Source organism: Anopheles merus, chromosome X (genome assembly GCF_017562075.2).
Source record: "Anopheles merus strain MAF chromosome X, AmerM5.1, whole genome shotgun sequence".
NCBI classification, from domain to species: Eukaryota; Metazoa; Arthropoda; class Insecta; order Diptera; family Culicidae; genus Anopheles; species Anopheles merus.
The window spans coordinates 9,611,559-9,629,283 of record NC_054081.1 but is presented as its reverse complement, the minus strand read 5'-3'; the positions used below and the strand labels follow the sequence as shown (position 1 = coordinate 9,629,283).

The window sequence follows — 17,725 nt, the reverse complement described above, 5'->3', positions numbered from 1 at the left end:
GACTCCGGAATTTTGGAGTCGTATCTGAGTCGCCATTTTTTGCCAACTTTACCCACCACTAGTTCTAGCATTGTGACTCACGGTGAATCGCAAAAGTGTCCCGCCGTCTGGAGTTACATCCCGCGACACCCTGTAACGCCACAAAGCTTTCGAATGGAGCTTTCGAGTCGGCATGAAAGCCCACTGGGATAAAGTTTTGGATAAAACACCCCAGAGGGCGTGGACCTTTAACAACACGCATTTTTCTCCAATGTTTTGTTCGTTACGTTGATTGTTTTTATTTTTATTTATTTCTGATAACAAAAATAGTATCAAACATCTTTTTAAACCTTTTCCAATTCTCCATCATCTATAATCATCATTACAAAAAAAAAGTTATAATTTACGCAATTACTTTCAAGGCCGCAGTGCCGCAAGTATTTTGCGAAAACACGTGGTTGTTGACGATTCTCGCCGCTTACGCACACAGAAACGCACACACAGACACGCGAGCAAAAGCTGGAATCGATCGTAAAGGGGTGAGGGGGGGGGGGATGTTTCCAGATAACACGTAGCAAACTTCACATGGTAACGAGTCATTTAGTGCCCCACTCTCTGGCGAGAAACGCGATGCGTTCCGGCAAGATTGCACGCACACAAAGTCACCCCCGGGCTGCCACAGAACCCGGGGACGGGGACCACTTTGCTGCACCAACACACCCTCACCATGTCAGTCGGGGGAATCTCGTGTCGGCAAAGCGCGGTTGCGTTTGCGGTTTAAGCGTGTTCGGGCACCTCTCGCATCGGCTCGCGAAGGTGAAGGTGGCAAGCGCGCGCGCACGGGGCGCAGTCGACATTAAGCGAGACGCCGAGGCTAGGGCACGACGGGCGGACAAGCAGCACGGAAGTCAGTCCGCGACGGTCACGGTTTGCAGCAGTGCTCCAGTAGCTCCTCCAGTCAAACGCGGTGGTCTCGAAGCGAAGCGTTGGAATTGTGTGGCACTGCTGAGAGTGCTTGCTGAGGTGCATTAAACGGCTCGTCACAACACCCCAAAAACACAGTCGCAATGTCCGGCCTGTTCAACCTGCGGCGCTACGGTGCATCCATCGCCCGGCACCATCTGCTAGCCTGCGGTGGCTCAGCCTGCCGACGGCCTGTAAGTATGCTCCAAGAGTTACTCTTGTCGCCCCCTGCTCCCCGAGCATTACGTAATGTTTTCTCCAGCACGTCGACAAACCCACGATCAACATTCGCCCGTATGCGCAGTACGATAAGCCTGTCGGCAGACCTGTATGTATGTGTGTGTGTGTGAGTGTGTGTTTACGTGTACAGCGAGTGTCCACAACAACAACGAAGAAGCCCTAGAGAGTAGTGATGTTTTTGATTGCCCTATCGCTCGGCACGACCTGTGCCAACCGGACAACCGCACGATCAAACCCCGCCCGAGAAGCAGAATTTCACTTTCAACAGCACCGGGTTGGTGTACCCCTTCCCGCAGCATTTCATCCCCTTTCTCGGAAAGCCAGGCATCAAAACAGAGGAGCGCCGTTGCGTGGCGCCTTACGTCAAAGCTGTCACAGGCGACTTTTTTGCTCTAGCGATTCCAGAGCGGTAGATAGAGAGTGAGATAGAGAGAGACAGGGAGATGTCTCAGAGATGCCGGGCAGGCGTAAACCTCCAAGAAATCTGGAAGAACATGGGACAACAAAAATCCTTTGCTAATTGAAACCCACAACCCACGGGGAGCCTTGTGCCAGAAATTCATAGTGTGCTAAACACGCCAATTCCGATGATGCGCTAAATGGCTTTTAGGAGAATCGCAAGAAGAAATCAAGCTTGTTTGCCTATTTATTTTGTAACTCGTCAAACTGAAGACCATTTTGCAAGTCTTGCTGCCCATTTAACGCCATCAGGAAGAGGTACAACATGTTGCCGACGATGCTGCCTATGTTCAATCTGAAGCAGCTAACTTTGAAGTGCGTAAGGCTTCGGAAGACCTAAAACATCTGATTGAAGTCACTCTGAATGATCTTTGCCAGCAGAGTTGTCGCTTTAGATCGTCACGAAATCTCTACCTCGTCTTGATATTGGATCCTACATCAAGAATCGTCAAGGATTCATCATCGATTGTTTTATAGCTACTTGGGCTTTGTTTGTTCCAGACATCCTTCGATACAATACCTAATGTTTGGCAATAATGTCTTTTGATTATATTTACATTTTCACAAAATTTCAAATCTTGGAGTTTTAGATCTTGGGAAGAATCTATAAATTTACCGATAGGGATCAAATACTCTCAAGATGTCAAACAAGAACTCATTAACAGCAATCAAATAAAAAAAATGCATCAACTGATGTTCAATCTGCGAAATTCCAAGAACATTGATCCTCGGTTAGAGCCTCTCCAGATTCCAGATTTACTGTTCTGCTTGCTTGATCATAAAGTAAAACGTTTTTTGCTCGCACGATTTCTTGCATGATTTGGAAATTGTTTGCTATTTTCTTTCTATTAAAAAAAGTCATTGAATTAAAGATTTCTGTGCAGTTCGATGCAACGGCATGCAAAGGTTTAATGCTTCGGTAATCATTTATTCTTGCGGAAAAGCAATCCGTCCACAACCATGCAACAGGGTGCAACCGCCGGTTTCTATGCACGCTGCGGCAAGTCAAAACATCGGATCAGCAATCAAAATATTCCAGCGTCTGATTATGTGTGCACACGTCCGAGCGAGTCGCCGACTCGCAATTCTCAATCATGCATGTTGCTAATCCATTTGCGTGTGTACCATTCATAAATTGGGTGGTTTTGTTGCATTACATTAAAATGTATGCCTGTTTGTTTGTTGCCTTTGCTTTCAGCCACCGCACGCGTTTGGGCGCGCGTTGCACACGACCGCGGCGCTGGACCGTGTCGTCTCCTTTCACCTGTCCGACATTGGCGAGGGCATCCGGGAGGTGACGGTGAAGGAGTGGTACGTGAAGGTGGGCGACGTGGTCGAGCAGTTCGACAATCTGTGCGAGGTGCAGAGCGACAAGGCGTCGGTCACGATCACCAGCCGGTACGACGGGAAGATCGTGAAGCTGCACCACGACGTCGACGGGGTGGCGCTGGTCGGCAAACCGCTGCTTGATTTCGACGTGGTCGATGAGGAAGGCGATGACAGTGGTAGCAGTAGCAGTAGCAGCTCCGACGAGGAGGACACGAAAGCGGCTGCCCAGCAGGCGGGTCAGGTGGCGGCGACGGCGGCATCCGGTAAGGTGCTTGCTACGCCCGCCGTCCGGCGGATAGCGATGGAGAACAAGGTGGACTTGTCGAAGGTACCGGCTACCGGGCGGAACGGACGCGTACTCAAGGGTGACGTGCTCGAGTTCCTGGAGGTGATACCGAAGGGTACGGTCAAGCCCCATCCGTCACTGGTGGCCAAGGAGCAGCGGAAGGCGGAGCCGACGGCCCCGCTCGATCTGAAGCAGGCCGAAACGGTCGTTCCACTCAAGGGAGTCGCCAAGGCGATGGTTCGCTCGATGACGGACGCACTGGTAAGGATGGACGCATTGCGTAGTGTTGGGTACATCTGATTCAGATTCCTGAATCTGAATAAACCTTTGGAATGATTCAAGGAATGTGAATCTCGGTTGGAAAGATTGATGAACTTCAAAGATTCATATATCTCGAAACATTCACGAATCTGTAGGGATTCATACATTTTCAAAGATTCATAGAACTTGAGCCTTTTATTATTATTCTTAGATTCTTATATAATTGCCTATACAGACATCCAAGATACTTTGGCAACTACCATGCAGCCGAATAGCTTGTATTGCCTCGGAAAGACGGTCTATGCGAGGCTTGGAATCACGCCAATTCAATATTTTGAAAATGAAAGAGATGGGTATCTCTAAAGATTGATGAATCCTTGGAGACTTATGATTCTTAATGGATTAATGATCTTATAGATTCAAGATTCTTTGAAGATTGATTAATATTTCGAGATATATAAATCCTTGGAGAATCCTTGGATTTATGAATCTTTAGAGATTCGGTACGAGATTCTAATTACTTAACGCTCAAGATTCATACGAATGAATCTCAACGAAAGATTGATGAAACTCAACACTAGGATGCAACAAACACCTAAAACTTAATGTCCCTAACATCAACCTATTTCCCAACAGAAAATACCACACTTTGCGTACTGCGACGAGGTGGACGTGACGCGGCTGGTGGCGGTACGCGCCGAGCTGAAGGAGGAGGCCGCCGCCCGCGGCGTGAAGCTCACCTACATGCCGTTCTTCCTGAAAGCGGCCTCGAACGCGCTGCTCCAGCACCCGATACTGAACAGCTCGTTCGACGAGCCGTCCGAGAGCGTCATCTACAAGCGCTACCACAACATTAGCGTCGCGATGCAGACGCCCCAGGGGCTGGTGGTGCCGAACGTGAAGAGCGTCGAGCAGAAGTCGATCCTGCAGATAGCGCAGGACCTGAACGCGCTGCAGGAGCGGGGCGCCAAGGGGGCCCTCACGCCGAACGATTTTGCCAACGGCACGTTCGCCCTGTCCAACATTGGCATTGTACGTACTGTGTGATGTTGTTGTTGCTCTGTGTGTGTTTGTGTGTGTTTGTGAAATGGTTTGTTGATTTTCCACTCCCTCTCGTACACCTACAGATTGGCGGCACGTACACGCACCCGGTCGTGATGACGCCCCAGGTCGCGATCGGTGGGCTCGGCCAGACGCGGGTCCTGCCCCGGTTCGATGCGGATGGGCGGGTTGTGCCGGCCCACATAATGGTGGTCAGCTGGACGGCGGACCATCGCATCATAGACGGCGTCACGATGGCCAGCTTCTCCAACCTGTGGAAGCAGTACCTGGAGAACCCGAACCTGCTGATGCTCGGTGCGAAGTAGGCGGAGGACGGCAAACCGCGACGCAAACGAAAAGAAAACATTCCTTTCCTCCCACAGGGACGAGAAAAAGAGACAGATCGATAGAGAGAGAGAGAGAGAGAGAGAGAGAGAGAGAGAGAGAGAGAGAGAACCCTCTAATGTGCCGATATTGCATTTACTAGTTGTGTAAGGCTCTTTATATAATCCCTTCCCGCATGCGCGACTCCCTAAGCGACTCTCCCGGGGGTGCTACGTGCGTACGTCATCGAATGACGTACCGGAGCAGAGCTCCACGAGGCCCTCCAGGCGGTCGATTGGAAGACGCGCGTGCAGAATGTATCGTTATGTGCTAGCACTGTATCCTTTGTGTTGTTGTGTCGTCCCTACGACGGCTCCCTCCTAGCGCTTCCTCGACCAAGTCAATAAAGAACGTCAAACGCCTGACATAAACTACTCCACGTTGATGGAAATGGCTGCATTATACATATCGGTCCCTTTATTCTTAACCCAGAACCCTACCCAGCGTACGCGTGGATGTTCTTGCCAATGATATTCGAGATGCTCTTGTAGTTCATCCCCTTCTTGTAGCGGCCGAAGATGTTCTGCACCTCCGTGACGAGACCGGCGGTGGCTGGATCCTTCCGGATCTCCGGCAGGCACACCTCGAAGTAGCCGGCCAGCATCGGCGCGTAGAACTCGTTCTCCTTCTCCCACTTGAAGTGGTCCAGCAGCAGGTAGGCGGTCTTGCGGAACAGCTGCACTTTTAGCATTGGCCGGTTCACGCGGCAGAGCGCTCCCATCATCTGCCACGAGTTGAACTTGCGCATATCCGCCTGGGACACGTTCACGACGCGGTCGAATAGCAGATCGAATAGCTGCGGATGATGCTTGTCGAGCAGGAACAGATCGTACCGGTTGGCGCCGGTTAGCAGGGCACGCTGGAAGTACGCTCCCGCGCCGTCCAGCATCGTGGTGTAGAGCGCCTTCGCATCGCTCTCGTTCAGCGGCGTCTTGCCGTCCGCCTCGTACACCACATGAAACGCATCGGCCGCAAACAGGGCGCCGAGGAACGACTCGTAGTCCTTGCTCGAGACCATGTGCTTCTTCAGCTCGTGGTAGAACGCGACCCGGTCGTCGCGCGCCGGCACGATGCGGATAAACTCCAGCAGGTTCGCAATGTGCTGCCGGTCGCGTCTCGTGTTCTGGTAGATCCGGGCGACGATTTCCGGCCACCGGTTCCAGCCGGCCAGCATGAGGAACTGCGTCATCGCTTCTGGTATGCGGCCCGCCTCAATCGCAGCGACCAGCACGCTCATGCGCAGCTCGTCCAGCTCGGCGGCCTCGGTCTTGAGCTGGGCGGAGTTTAGCAGTGGTAACAGTGTGCCGCCAAACTGGCGCAACTCGTCCCGTATCGGTATGGTGGCGGCCGCCTGCTTCTCCAGATGGTCCTTGATTACTGCGACCGCTTGCTCGACCTTGGCGTAATCCTCTGTGCGGCGTTGGGTGCAGCTGGCGCTCCAGCCGGCCGGGGCGGTGCCGTTCTCCTGCTCCAACACGTCCAGCGGTATGGGACAGTAGGTACTGCCGGACGGTGTTAGAAAGCTACCTCCGTCGGCTTGCGTTAGTACGAGCTGTAGCAATAGCAGACAGCTCACCAGCAGTCGGTAAGCCATCGTGAAGTGGGATGCAATCGTTGCAGATGTACCCAGTGTGTCCTTCACCTTATATAACCACACACCAGTGGATTTGTTTGGTGTTGGTTAGTTGTGGCGACAGAACAGCAAACAAGCCAATTAATTAACAGCGTGTGTGTTGTTTGATCAGACGCTCCACCGGGGTATGATTTATTCGAAATGGATGTCACTCTGCACTGCAACGATTGCAGAAATAAAAACTACTTGCAACATGCAATGTGATGTTGTCTGGAATGTTGAAGAATAGTTAATACCATGATGGGGACACTGGACGCGCTATAAAACTGACTGAAGCTAAAACTTCAACTCTCTTTACGGCACCTCCAAGTCCAGCAAGAAGTCTATAGTTGTATTTTTTCTGATATCTGGTCTTAAAACAACTGATCTAAAACCACCTTTAAAAACTCATCTTCGCATCAGAGCGGAGAGATGGTAGCAAAGTCATCATGAAATCTCCGGTAGGCTACCCTAAACGGAGAAACCTATCTAATGAAGAACGCTGGCAGGAGCTGTAATCCCTAAAGGCAAGCGAACCGAAGACTCCAGAGTGTGTTCTCCACACAAATGACATGCTTGTCACCATGCTTTGTCAACATGTAAAATATGTTAACAGCACAATGTTGGGCGTCACCAATTTCCGGACATCTCAACATCTCCGGAGGAATCGACACACTTTTCAAGCCTATATTCTGAACTAGTGATGGGAAAAACGGAAAGTCTTCGTCGGAATCGGTTTCGGCTAGCTCCGAAGTTTTTTGGAATCAATTGCGGATGGTAGGTCCGAAATCAGTTTCTGGAATCGATCGAAATCGGCTCCGGAATTGGTTCTGGAATCGGCTCCGGAATAGGAATAGGCTACGGAATTATTTTCGAAATAAGGTTTCGAAATTGGAGTCGGTTTTGACATCTCCATATGAACAGGCATTTGAGTGATGATGCTACGTATTGTTAGACGCAAATAATAAAAATTTATCTTCAAACGATCCATATTCATGGAAATTCTCGGACTGATTTCGCTTCAGAAACTTCTTATTTAAATTCAAGAACTAATTTTTATTCCGCATTTAATTTCATTTCTGGAGTCAATCCTGATTTCGTTACCGAAGCCAATTGCGATTTCCAGATCGATTCTGATTCCAGGCCCAATTCTAATTCCAAAACCGACTACGGAATCGGCTCCGAAGTCTACTCCGGAATCGTCTCCTTAGTTCACTCTGGGATCGACTCTGGAGTCAACTCCGGAATCGGCGCCGGAGTAGGAGGAGTCGGAGTGGAATCTGATGCCTACTAATAGAGGCCACATACTTTGTGGAAGGTGCATCCCATCTGTTCCCTACCTCCACGAACTCAATAATAGATTGAGGAGTGAGAACTCTCGTTTTGGCTACATCCCTCATGCGTACTGTATAAGCCCACGTATATCCATATCCTACGGCCTACCGTTCCTAATTTGATTGTGATGAAAGTTTTATACCAGCACACACCCAACGACCTCGGCAGCAGTACATTTTAGACCGAGCCAGGCTTAGAATCTGTGTAGGAGTCGTTTAAGACTTGTCGTGATTTTGCGTATTTTGTTAATCTTTTTTCTCACTATTTCCAACGCTTCAAGATTTAATACATAATTAGAATGAACTTCTGTTACGTTTGCGATCATTAATTCTGTAACAAACGTGTCAAACTGTAAATTCACAAAGTGCGCGATCACAGGGATATAAAAGGGACTGAATTTGAATAAACAAACCATTCGGATTTTGCAACTCTAAGAAACATCGTCTTTTTTAATTTTGCATATTCGGATCACGAAAGAAATCTCTCTTCCCTCTTCATCCCCTTCTGTTGCATAGGTTCCTCAAATTACTTGAGAGAGCAACTAGCGGGAAGGTTAGTTACTGGTGTTGAACGGTTGAGAAGATTGCTGTTACCCGAGCGGGTTTGACTTACAAGGCCACATCCTTCGCGTGACCCACAGATCCGTTCGCAGTCGTAACTAGTGTTGGGTAAATCTGATTCAGATTCATGAATCTGAATGAATCCTTGAAATGATTCAATGAATCTTAATCCCGGTTGGTAAGATTGAGAAATCTCAATAATTCATGAATATCAGTAGATTCACGAATCTCAAGGGATTCATAAATCTCCAAAGATTCATCGAGCTTGAGCTTCTTATTATTATTCTTGTTGGCGTAACAACCTACTTGGTCATGCCAGCCTCTACATGTTTTCGACACTTCTTGGGAAGTATCACGCAACCGTACAGTTAGTTTTGCTACGGGGAGACGGTTCATGCGAGGCTTAAGCCCACGACGGGCATGTTAGGTGGGATCGCGCAACCTCAATATTTTGAAAATCATGCATCTCTAGGATTTATGACTCGTTGGAGATATGTGGATTTAAATGAATCCTTGAATATGCTAGAATTTTTTATGAATCTATGAAGAGTCGATAGCCGGTCTCATGGTACAGTCGTCAACTCGTAAGACTTAACAACATGCCCGTCATGGGTTCAAGCCCCAAATGGACCGTGCCGCCATACGTAGGACTGACTATCCTACTATGGGGGGATCAATAAGTCACTGAAAGCCAAACCCACAAGTAGTGTGGTACAGGCAGGCCTTGACCGGCAACGGTTGTTGAGCCAAAAGAAGAAGAAGATACGTCTCTAAACCTGTATACACAAGACAACACAGTTTGTTGAGCTAAATAATTACTTTTTCGTTCCTTACTCTGCCCCTTATAAACCGTTAACCACACTGACACCGAGCAAAGTGGTGGAAGCGCTACGCCATTAAACAACCGGTTACTTCGGGACAAGGCGGGGGGGGGGGGGAGGGGGGGATCGTGGCGAGATGGGTAGATTGAGGGATTGTGCCAAAAGAGAAAACAAGTGAAAGCCTGGGCTAGCATCATCTGGAAACTACGATGCGCTAAGAATTGCTTTCAAAAACCGTCCACACAATTTGTCCACTGACCGTTGAAAACATAATTCAAATATTCCATCTGCTTTTAGCGCCATCTGTTGTATTCGCGCGGCAGCTACCAATCAACAAAGAGCGAACGTCATGCAACTGCAGTCTCAGCGCTTTCCACCGGCCAATCACAACTCGCTGTCAGAAAAACACCCTCGCTCCCTGCTCTCCTGCTGCCCTCGCCCGTATCTCTCTTTCTCTTGGCATGCCTCGACCGTTCAGTCCGCATCCAGCACGGCGGGCCAGCCCTACCGTGCAGCCAGTGAGTGTGGTTTGTTGTTGGAGCACTCTCTCCTTTCACGAGTGTGTGCGTTTTTTTTTATTCTTCCTCCCGTTTTTCACCCTTCCCGGGACTGCACCCTTGGCCACTGTGCAGGGAGGCAAGATAGTGCGGAGTTTATCTGCAAACCTTTTGCGCCCGTCCAGTCCGGCCCTGGGCACACGGTGCGTTTTCTTTGCGTTTTTGGTTTGTATTTTTTTTTCGGGGCGGACACTCTACAATCAGCCAATTTACTGCTGCGTGCCATAATTGCGTGACACTTGCGCGGAGAGGAAGATATTCTGTCCCTCCTGTGACGGAGCGCGGGCCGGTCCGGTTCGGCCTTGTTTTGCTTTGGGCCAGTGGATTGATTTAATTGAACTTGTTGTTGTTGTTGTTGTAGGAGCTCCTGTTTTTGCTGGCTGGGCACGTTCCTCCGCTCCGATGGCACCAAGGAACCAAGAAGCAATGAGGCAAGTTGGCGAAGTGGCAATCAGGGTGAGCACCTTGCAATAAAAACTCTCCTTCACAGTGAGTAATACACGCGTACGTGTGTGTCCGACAACGAGAAGCAATTTATCAACACCAAAAACAAACCCCACACCATGGACAACCCGTTCGATCTGCACGACAAAGAGTCCGCCACGTCCGGTGCCTTCCTGCTCCCGACGGACAGCGAAATCCTCGAGGGCTTCCTGTGCCCCGTGTGCAAGCGCGATCTGCGCACGCCGGAGCGGCTCACCGTGCACGTCGAGCACGAGCATTCCGAGGAGCAGGATCTGCTGAAATCGCTGAGGGAAATCTTCAGCCTCGCCCGGCAGGGCATACTGAAGGGCGGCAAGCGGAAGCCGGCGGGCCAGCAGGGCAACCAGCAGCAGGGGGCGGAGGGTAGCGAACCGTCGCCGCCGTCCCGATACGGGGCCGAGTCGGGCGTGGCGGTGGGCAGCGCCGGTGCGGCCAACAATCCGCTGCTGCAGCCGGGCAGCCAGCAGCCGGCCGGCTGCACCTGCGAGCACATGGCGTACTTCCGGGCGGTGCGCAGCCCCCGGCTCGAGCGGTACGCGGCCGAAACGAACAAGCTGATCATCCGGCTGGACAAGCTGCTGGACGGGCTGCCGGCCGACCCGGACGGCAGGAAGCGGCACGAGCAGAGCAAGGTGCCGTGGATCGACGGCAAGCTGGTGAAGCTCTGCCCGACCTGTGCGCGCGGCTTCGGGCTGACGCGCCGCCAGCACCACTGCCGCGTGTGCGGCTCGGTCATGTGCGACGGCTGCTCGCGCTTCCTCACGCTGGAGGAGGCGGGCCGGCTGGTCAACCCGACCGTGGCCAGCCCGGCCGGGGGCGCTCCCGCCGCCGAGCCGGACCAGCCGGGCGAGTCGAGCCACTTCCGGGTGTGCGAGCACTGCATGCGCCTGCTGCTGGTGCGGATGGAGATGCAGGACTGGCGGCGGGAGCGGCCACTGCTGCGCCAGTACTACGAGGCGCTGGAGCGCGAGCGCACCGACATCGAGCCGCACATCGGCATGTACCGGCGCATCCTGGACAGCCTGTACGAGGGCGACGTCATCTACCGGCTGTCGGACGCGTCGGCGCTGCGGGAACGGATTGGCCGGTCGGCGGAGAAGCTGGACGGCGTGAGCAAGAGCCTGCAGACGCTGCCGACGGCGCCGGGCAGCCGGGAGGAGGCGCTCAAGAAGGCGATCCGGCTCGGCTGCATCGCGTACATCAAGGAGCGGATGCTGTCGATCCCGCCCCTGCCGGTAGAGGACGAGATCAAGCGCATCCAGGCCCGCAAGCGGACGGACACGGAGCGGCGGCTGGAGCGGGAGCGGCAGCTCGCGCTCGAAGCGTTCGAGCGGCTCGAGCTGCAGGCGGGCGGTGGTGCCGAGCCCGGCACCGACCGGCAGAACGGCAGCTCGTCCAGCTCGAGCACCGCCTCGACCGCCGAGATGACGAACGGGCGGTACGGGGCGGCCGTCTCGACGATGGACAACTGGAGCGGCACGCAGGCGCACGGGACCGGCGGCACCTCCGATCCGCTGATCGACCAGATTAACATCGTGAAGGGGTACATCCGGCAGGCGCGGGCCGCCCTGCGCTTCGAGGAGGTCGCCACGCTCGAGCGCAATCTGAGCGAGCTGACGCAGGAGTTTTACCACCGGCAGCGGCAGGACACGGACACCAAGCAGCCGGAAGCTTCGTAAACGAGGACACTGGAAGGTGTCCTTCGGGAGAACCATATAGTCAGGTGCTTTAAAGGAAAGCAAAGTGATTACGGAACGGCACACCGAGTGCTGTTTATTTATTCCATTAAAACAAGTTTAAAAAAAAAAGACCCAGTCCCGTCGTGGCTCAGCTGGCAAATCAGTCTCGCGCGACATTAGCAAGGGTTTATGCTCCGTACCCATACGCAGTGACTGCGACTGTGTCCTGCTACATGAGTACACACCACCAACACGTCACTGAGATAGCCAAGCCCATCGTGTCGCTTAGGCCAGAGGCACACTGCACACCGACCGAGGTTGTTGTTGCCCCAAATAGGAAGAAGAAGAAGAAGAATAAATTGAATATATTATTATTATTATTATTATTTAACTTCTAGCGTGTTGCGTTCATTAAACTTCCAATTCCGATATTAATTGTATTAGATGCCAGCTAGTCAGCCAGATTTTTCGCAAACAATTTCAATATTATCGAAGGGATATCAAACCTTTCGAAGCGGGGAAAGGAGAGTTTGGAAGCAGTTTTGAGCAGAAGAAAGGACTATCCTCGGGGTTGCAGTTTGTGATAACGGAAAATGATACTTGCAGCATCATTTTTAAATTTAAATGTTCTCTTGCTTAAGCGTCGCGAGCAATGGAAGGCTTATCCTAAAGTAGCTAAAGTATGATTAATTTCTGAGCAAGGGCACATCGGATGAAAAAAAAAAATGCAAAATCTGGTACATAAATTTTTCAAACGCGCCAAGGAGCGCCAAGGAGCGCCACGCTTCAGCAGTAGCAGCGTGGGAAAATTTAGCAATGGTGCTTTCGAATTTAGCAAATTTGGAGAATGGTTGCTCTGTAGACGACATCTTTAAAGTCAACATCCCCCTTCTTCTATCTTTTTTTTAAATTCTTTTTTTAATCGGGGGTTCAGATTTTTCCAAAAAAGTTCTTACAATTTGATGAGAGGAAAATATATTTTCACTTACCGATGCATTTGAATGTTGTATTCCAAAATTAATACTAATAACAATGAAAGCTCTCTAAGATGTGGTCTCTTCAAGATAAATTGTTTCTTTAAGATGAACATTTTGACGGTCCCGTCATATTCCATACATTTTATGTTTCGTCTAGATGAATGTCTCCCTAAGGCGAATATTCTCTAAGTTACATATGCATTGAGAGTTCAAATTCTCTAAAATGAATGTGTGGGTGACAGTTCACGAAAAAATTGGTCAAAGGATGCCATGCTTTTCCCTTTGCGTCTCGGAATAGCATTCATAGCAACACCTTCATTAGTTTTCTCCAACATGAATATCTCTCTAGGCACACGATCCCTTGAAGATTCACCTTAGAGAGATTTCACTGTAATTAGATTCAAAAACTTTAATTCAACTGGCCATGAAATGTACCAATTAATTCAATATCTTAATTTCGGTCAGTTGGCTGATGCTGGGTCCCGTGGTAAACCTAAACAACAATAAGGCCATAGGCCATAGGTATGGATTGGGTCACTTACTCGAAGTGACTGACTATGGGCACACCAGATAGCTAAGGATATAAATGGCTCTTGTCTTATGGATCTTATAAATGAGACAGGAGGCGTTGCTGTCCCAAATACTAAGAAGAAGAATTTCGGTCATCAATGGCCATTAACTGAACACGTCTAATGAGGATGGATAAGAAGGAGGCTATCTATGAAGCCCAGAATCCTTAAGCTTGATATGACATTGCTAGAGTTAAAACATGGTAAACAAAAAAGAACTGATCTAATTGTTGATGCAAGAGTCGGGATGTCAACAACTACCAGGATCTTTGAACGGGTTGCTTTAAACTTAAAAGTATTAGGAAGAATGGTCCTGTGGCGGAAAATCAGATATGCAGGCCAGCAGGCTCTTTTGTAATCAGATCAGGTTCCTGCTGTAGCTGTAGCATAAGAAAAAAAAAACAGGAAGAATCGTGATGGTCAACATGTTGTTCGCGAAATTGACCCAAATATTACACTAAAATTAATACAAAAAAAACTGATCAAAAACAATCCGACTATTGTTACAAGATTTGAAATGATGTAATATAGGATATCTAATGCTTTAAAAAGAAAAAGCTAAATGAGTCTGAGATTTTGTAAATGGAAAAATTTGAAATATGATTTGAATCTTATCTTAGCCCAGTCTCTGCTCAGTCCTTGTTATGGGTTAACGGATCAAATGAATTTGTATTTTTTTAAAAGTCGTACGTGGTTACGACTGTAAGCGCGGGACCATCCACATGTAATTCTTCTTCTTCTTTGGCACAACACAACCGTTGTCGGTCAAAGGCCTGTCTGCTTGCCTGCCTGTACCACTTAGTGGGGGCTTTGGCTTTCAGTGTCGTTACCAATAGCAGGATAGTCAAGTCCTACACGTATGGGGACGATCCATTTAGGGGCTTGAACCCAATGACGGGCATGTTGTTAAGTCCTACGAGTTGACGATTGTACCACGGGACCAGTCCAACATGTAATTGGGATACCTGTATGTATAAACATAGGATCTTCTCAAACAAATCAGTCCTTCTAGAAGTGTGTATAAGCTCGCGTTGAGTATAAAAACTACGTCTCTGTTCCTCACACGAAGCACAATTTGTTACAGCTATGTTAAAGTCTGATATAGCGTAAATCCCAAAGATCTGTTGCATAGTCCTGTAGCCGGTCCAATTTAACTAGTAATCATAAATTCACACGTTGTATATATTATGTTAGTTCATCGGTTTTATTTTTTCTTTGCTTTATCGAAGAGTTCAAAATTAACCGTCCAAATGTGTGTGTGTGTGCGTTTGGTTTTTTTTGCTTTTGTTTTTCTACTCCCTATTTCCGCTTGTAGCCACAGCAAGAGATTCTTCATCGGAGTAGTTTTAGAGGAATCCCTTTTCCCTTTCTTTTTCTTTGTTTCAAAAACAAATTCAAGGCGATACGCCGAAAGCACGAAGCTTTCACTCCTACAACAATTTAACAAACTAATTATAGTAAAAAAAAAACGAAAGAATCTCCTAAAGTTCACAGTGTTCCCTCTTCTCGTGTTATCCGCCACCACCGCTTTGACTTTGTTTTTGCCTACCATTTGTTACTAACTAACTAAATTGCACAAAAAGATCGAAATTTTGCCTCCTTTTTTTTAAACCGCTTGGCTACTATTTTTACATGCGTGTCCGCCATAGCCAGTCCCCTCGGTCAGAGGGTCTCTTTGAGTCCCGAGAGGGCGTCCGGGTGTGGAATGGCGGGAAACGTAACATAAAAAAACGAAGGTAGAAAACAACGAGAGCAGACATCGCTCCAACACCTTTCCGTACAGCTGTGTGTGGTCAAACGGTTTGTACCATAATTGCAATGCGTCCGAAATAGTCCTCCTCGTGCCTCCCTCGCGCCATGGTTGGGTTGTCCTCGTTTTTTCGCGCTCTACTTCAGACCGTGCTGGTCGATCAGCTTCTGCACCTTGTCGACGTACGCCTGCTTCGCGTCCTCCTGCGACATGCCCTTGCGGCCGTTCCACGCCTCCCACTTCGATTTGCCCTTGAAGTCGAGGAAGCCGGGCTTCTCCGTGTTGCAGTCGCCGACGGTCGCCTGCTTGAACAGGCCGTAGATTTCCAGCAGATCGGCGTCGGCGGGCGTGGCATTCAGGTTCTTCACGTTCTCGACCGCCTTGTCAAAGTTCTGCAGGGAAGGGGGAGATGAGGGGGGGGGGGGAGGAGTAAGCCGGTTAGCAACTGGTTACAAAGCCGTCTGCCCCTGCCCAAAAGGGCATCCTTGCATCCGGCTTGGGAATAACCTCAAACGACGGTGTTGAGAACGAGCAAAACACAAACGCCGGCAGAGGTGATTGTTTTCCCGTTGCAAAAGCAACGGAAAGATAAATAGGAAAGCGCCTTACCTCCTGTAGGGACATTTTGCTGCACGAACTTTTTTTAAACTGCTTTGCTAAAAGGAGTGGCCACGTTTGGGCGAAGGCAAAGATGGAAGGTTACTGTCGTCGAGATGATGGGCGAGATAAAACTGGATATATACACATACACATACACGAAGATGAGTGGCAGGTGCAAGCGACGTACGAAAATGGCGCATACACATCTGAAGCTGCGGCCACATGAAAGAACCGGTTCGATGGGGGGATTTTGCGTATTGTAACGGTTTTTTTGTTTTGTTGTTGATAAACAACTATTACAATATTGTAGAAAAATGAAAAGCATGCAGTGGATGTAAAGAAATCACGGTTTAGCATCGATGTTTGCAGAATTGTTGCTATTTTGTAACGCTTATGTGGCCGGCGCTGCAACTGTCAAATTTAAAATGTGAACAGAACCAAACAACACTCATATTGCGCTGTATAAAACAAAATGTGTGTTTTTTTTATTACTGTTTAGATCTCAGCATTCCAAACGCCTTTTTGATGAAAAGATGCAAAAAGTAGTCTGAATACGAAACAACGCGTTTAAACCAAAAAAGGTTGTTTGGTGACAGCAAAAATACGTTTTGGGCAAAACAATATCAAACGTTCTCTCTTTTTCTCTATCTTTCTCTCTCTCTCTCTCAGTCTCTCTCTCTTTCTCTCTCTCTCTCTCTCTCTCTCTCTCTCTCTCTCTCTCTCTCTCTCTCTCTTCGTGAAAGTTCGTGTTTTTAGATAGGTTTTTTGAAACTTTTTACATAAAAACAACAATAATAAAACCTCCTGTCAACAGTGTGGCCAGATTACTTTGGCCATTTTCGGTATGAGGTTCAAATTCGGTATGAGGTTTTCGGTAATTTTCGGTGAAAATTGAAAAAACCAAGGGTTGTGAAATTTGAAACTCCGTAAAGTTTTAAACAGAGTGGTGGAAGGGAGAGGGGTTGTTGGGTTAGGGTTGCTATTCTGCAAACTAATCATGACGGTCATACCCAAATAGCCAGCTCGAACTCTATAGCTGATTTAGGGCTGTTTAACGAAAAACCGTTCCGATGTCGTACTTTGTGGCTGATTAAGAGATAGACGGTACTTTGCGGAACTATGGAGCTTTTTAACAGGCACATGGTAATCTTTGGAACTTTGCGACTGATTAGCACTATGTGTATGGTTCATGATAGAACTTTAAGGCTTGTTAAGAACGTGTACTGAACTTGGTGGAACTTTATAGCTTTTTAATGCATGACATCGGTACAAGGTGGGTCTTGTCAAAGTGTCAAAGAGAGACGCCGTCAATCATCTCATTGCTGCTGTATGAGTTAGATAAGTTAGTTGAAGGAGGAATATTGAGTGAAGTGATTGTGATTGTACAGTAAATTCTGTGACATTTTGTGTAATTCATGAATATTAAGGATTTAAACATATACACATGTACACAAACAAAACAAATCCTGTTGTTTATTTCATCGATGACGCTTGCTTGAAAATAAAATGCAATAAAAAAAATCCCTGGAACCGTGGCATCTGCTTAAGCGCTGTTTGAAAGACCCACATAGAACTTTGATGCTGTTTATCTACTGCAAAAGGCGAATTAAAGCAGCGATCTTTAGCATGCCAAAATTGGCTGCTTAAGCAATTTTGGCTATTTGAGATATCAAAAAATTAATTATGTGGCTAAAACCACCACCTACTAGCAAAATTACAAAAAAATAGTGATATTTGGGCTGGAAAACACGAGATTCAACTTACGCGGAACTTCCGCCAAAAATTGGCTGCTTAAGCAATTTGGCTATTTGAGATATCAAAAAATTAATTATGTGGCTAA

The 17,725-nt window shown here is 48.5% G+C and overlaps 4 protein-coding genes across 8 annotated transcripts; 2 read left to right on the top strand and 2 right to left on the bottom strand.

The window, feature by feature from the left end:
• Positions 1-680: 680 nt before the first annotated feature.
• On the top strand, positions 681-5,346 carry LOC121600386 (lipoamide acyltransferase component of branched-chain alpha-keto acid dehydrogenase complex, mitochondrial). The gene is made up of 4 exons (XM_041928951.1): positions 681-1,136; positions 2,840-3,517; positions 4,154-4,549; positions 4,645-5,346. The coding sequence occupies exons 1-4, from the start codon at positions 1,047-1,049 to the stop codon at positions 4,882-4,884; spliced, it is 1,404 nt and encodes a 467-aa protein (XP_041784885.1). The 5' UTR covers positions 681-1,046; the 3' UTR covers positions 4,885-5,346.
• On the bottom strand, positions 5,209-7,090 carry LOC121600443. Its single transcript, XM_041929075.1, has 2 exons — positions 6,812-7,090; positions 5,209-6,733 (listed from the first exon to the last, which is right to left on the bottom strand). The coding sequence occupies exon 2, from the start codon at positions 6,534-6,536 to the stop codon at positions 5,379-5,381; it is 1,158 nt and encodes a 385-aa protein (XP_041785009.1). The 5' UTR covers positions 6,537-6,733; positions 6,812-7,090; the 3' UTR covers positions 5,209-5,378.
• Positions 7,091-9,695: 2,605 nt separating this feature from the next.
• LOC121595434 (rabenosyn-5) lies at positions 9,696-12,381 on the top strand. 5 transcript variants are annotated; one of them, XM_041919450.1, is made up of 3 exons: positions 9,696-9,788; positions 10,189-10,258; positions 10,318-12,381. In XM_041919450.1, the coding sequence occupies exon 3, from the start codon at positions 10,391-10,393 to the stop codon at positions 11,987-11,989; it is 1,599 nt and encodes a 532-aa protein (XP_041775384.1). In that variant the 5' UTR covers positions 9,696-9,788; positions 10,189-10,258; positions 10,318-10,390; the 3' UTR covers positions 11,990-12,381. The 5 variants fall into 5 exon arrangements, with proteins under 5 accessions (XP_041775384.1, XP_041775366.1, XP_041775376.1 ...); XM_041919432.1 differs by having other exon boundaries at positions 9,702-9,970; XM_041919442.1 differs by having other exon boundaries at positions 9,702-9,992.
• Positions 12,382-14,716: 2,335 nt separating this feature from the next.
• LOC121596993 (acyl-CoA-binding protein) lies at positions 14,717-16,065 on the bottom strand. Its single transcript, XM_041922435.1, has 2 exons — positions 15,895-16,065; positions 14,717-15,677 (listed from the first exon to the last, which is right to left on the bottom strand). Exons 1-2 carry the CDS (start codon positions 15,907-15,909, stop codon positions 15,423-15,425), a joined length of 270 nt encoding a protein of 89 aa, XP_041778369.1. The 5' UTR covers positions 15,910-16,065; the 3' UTR covers positions 14,717-15,422.
• Between the last annotated feature and the right edge of the window lie 1,660 nt (positions 16,066-17,725).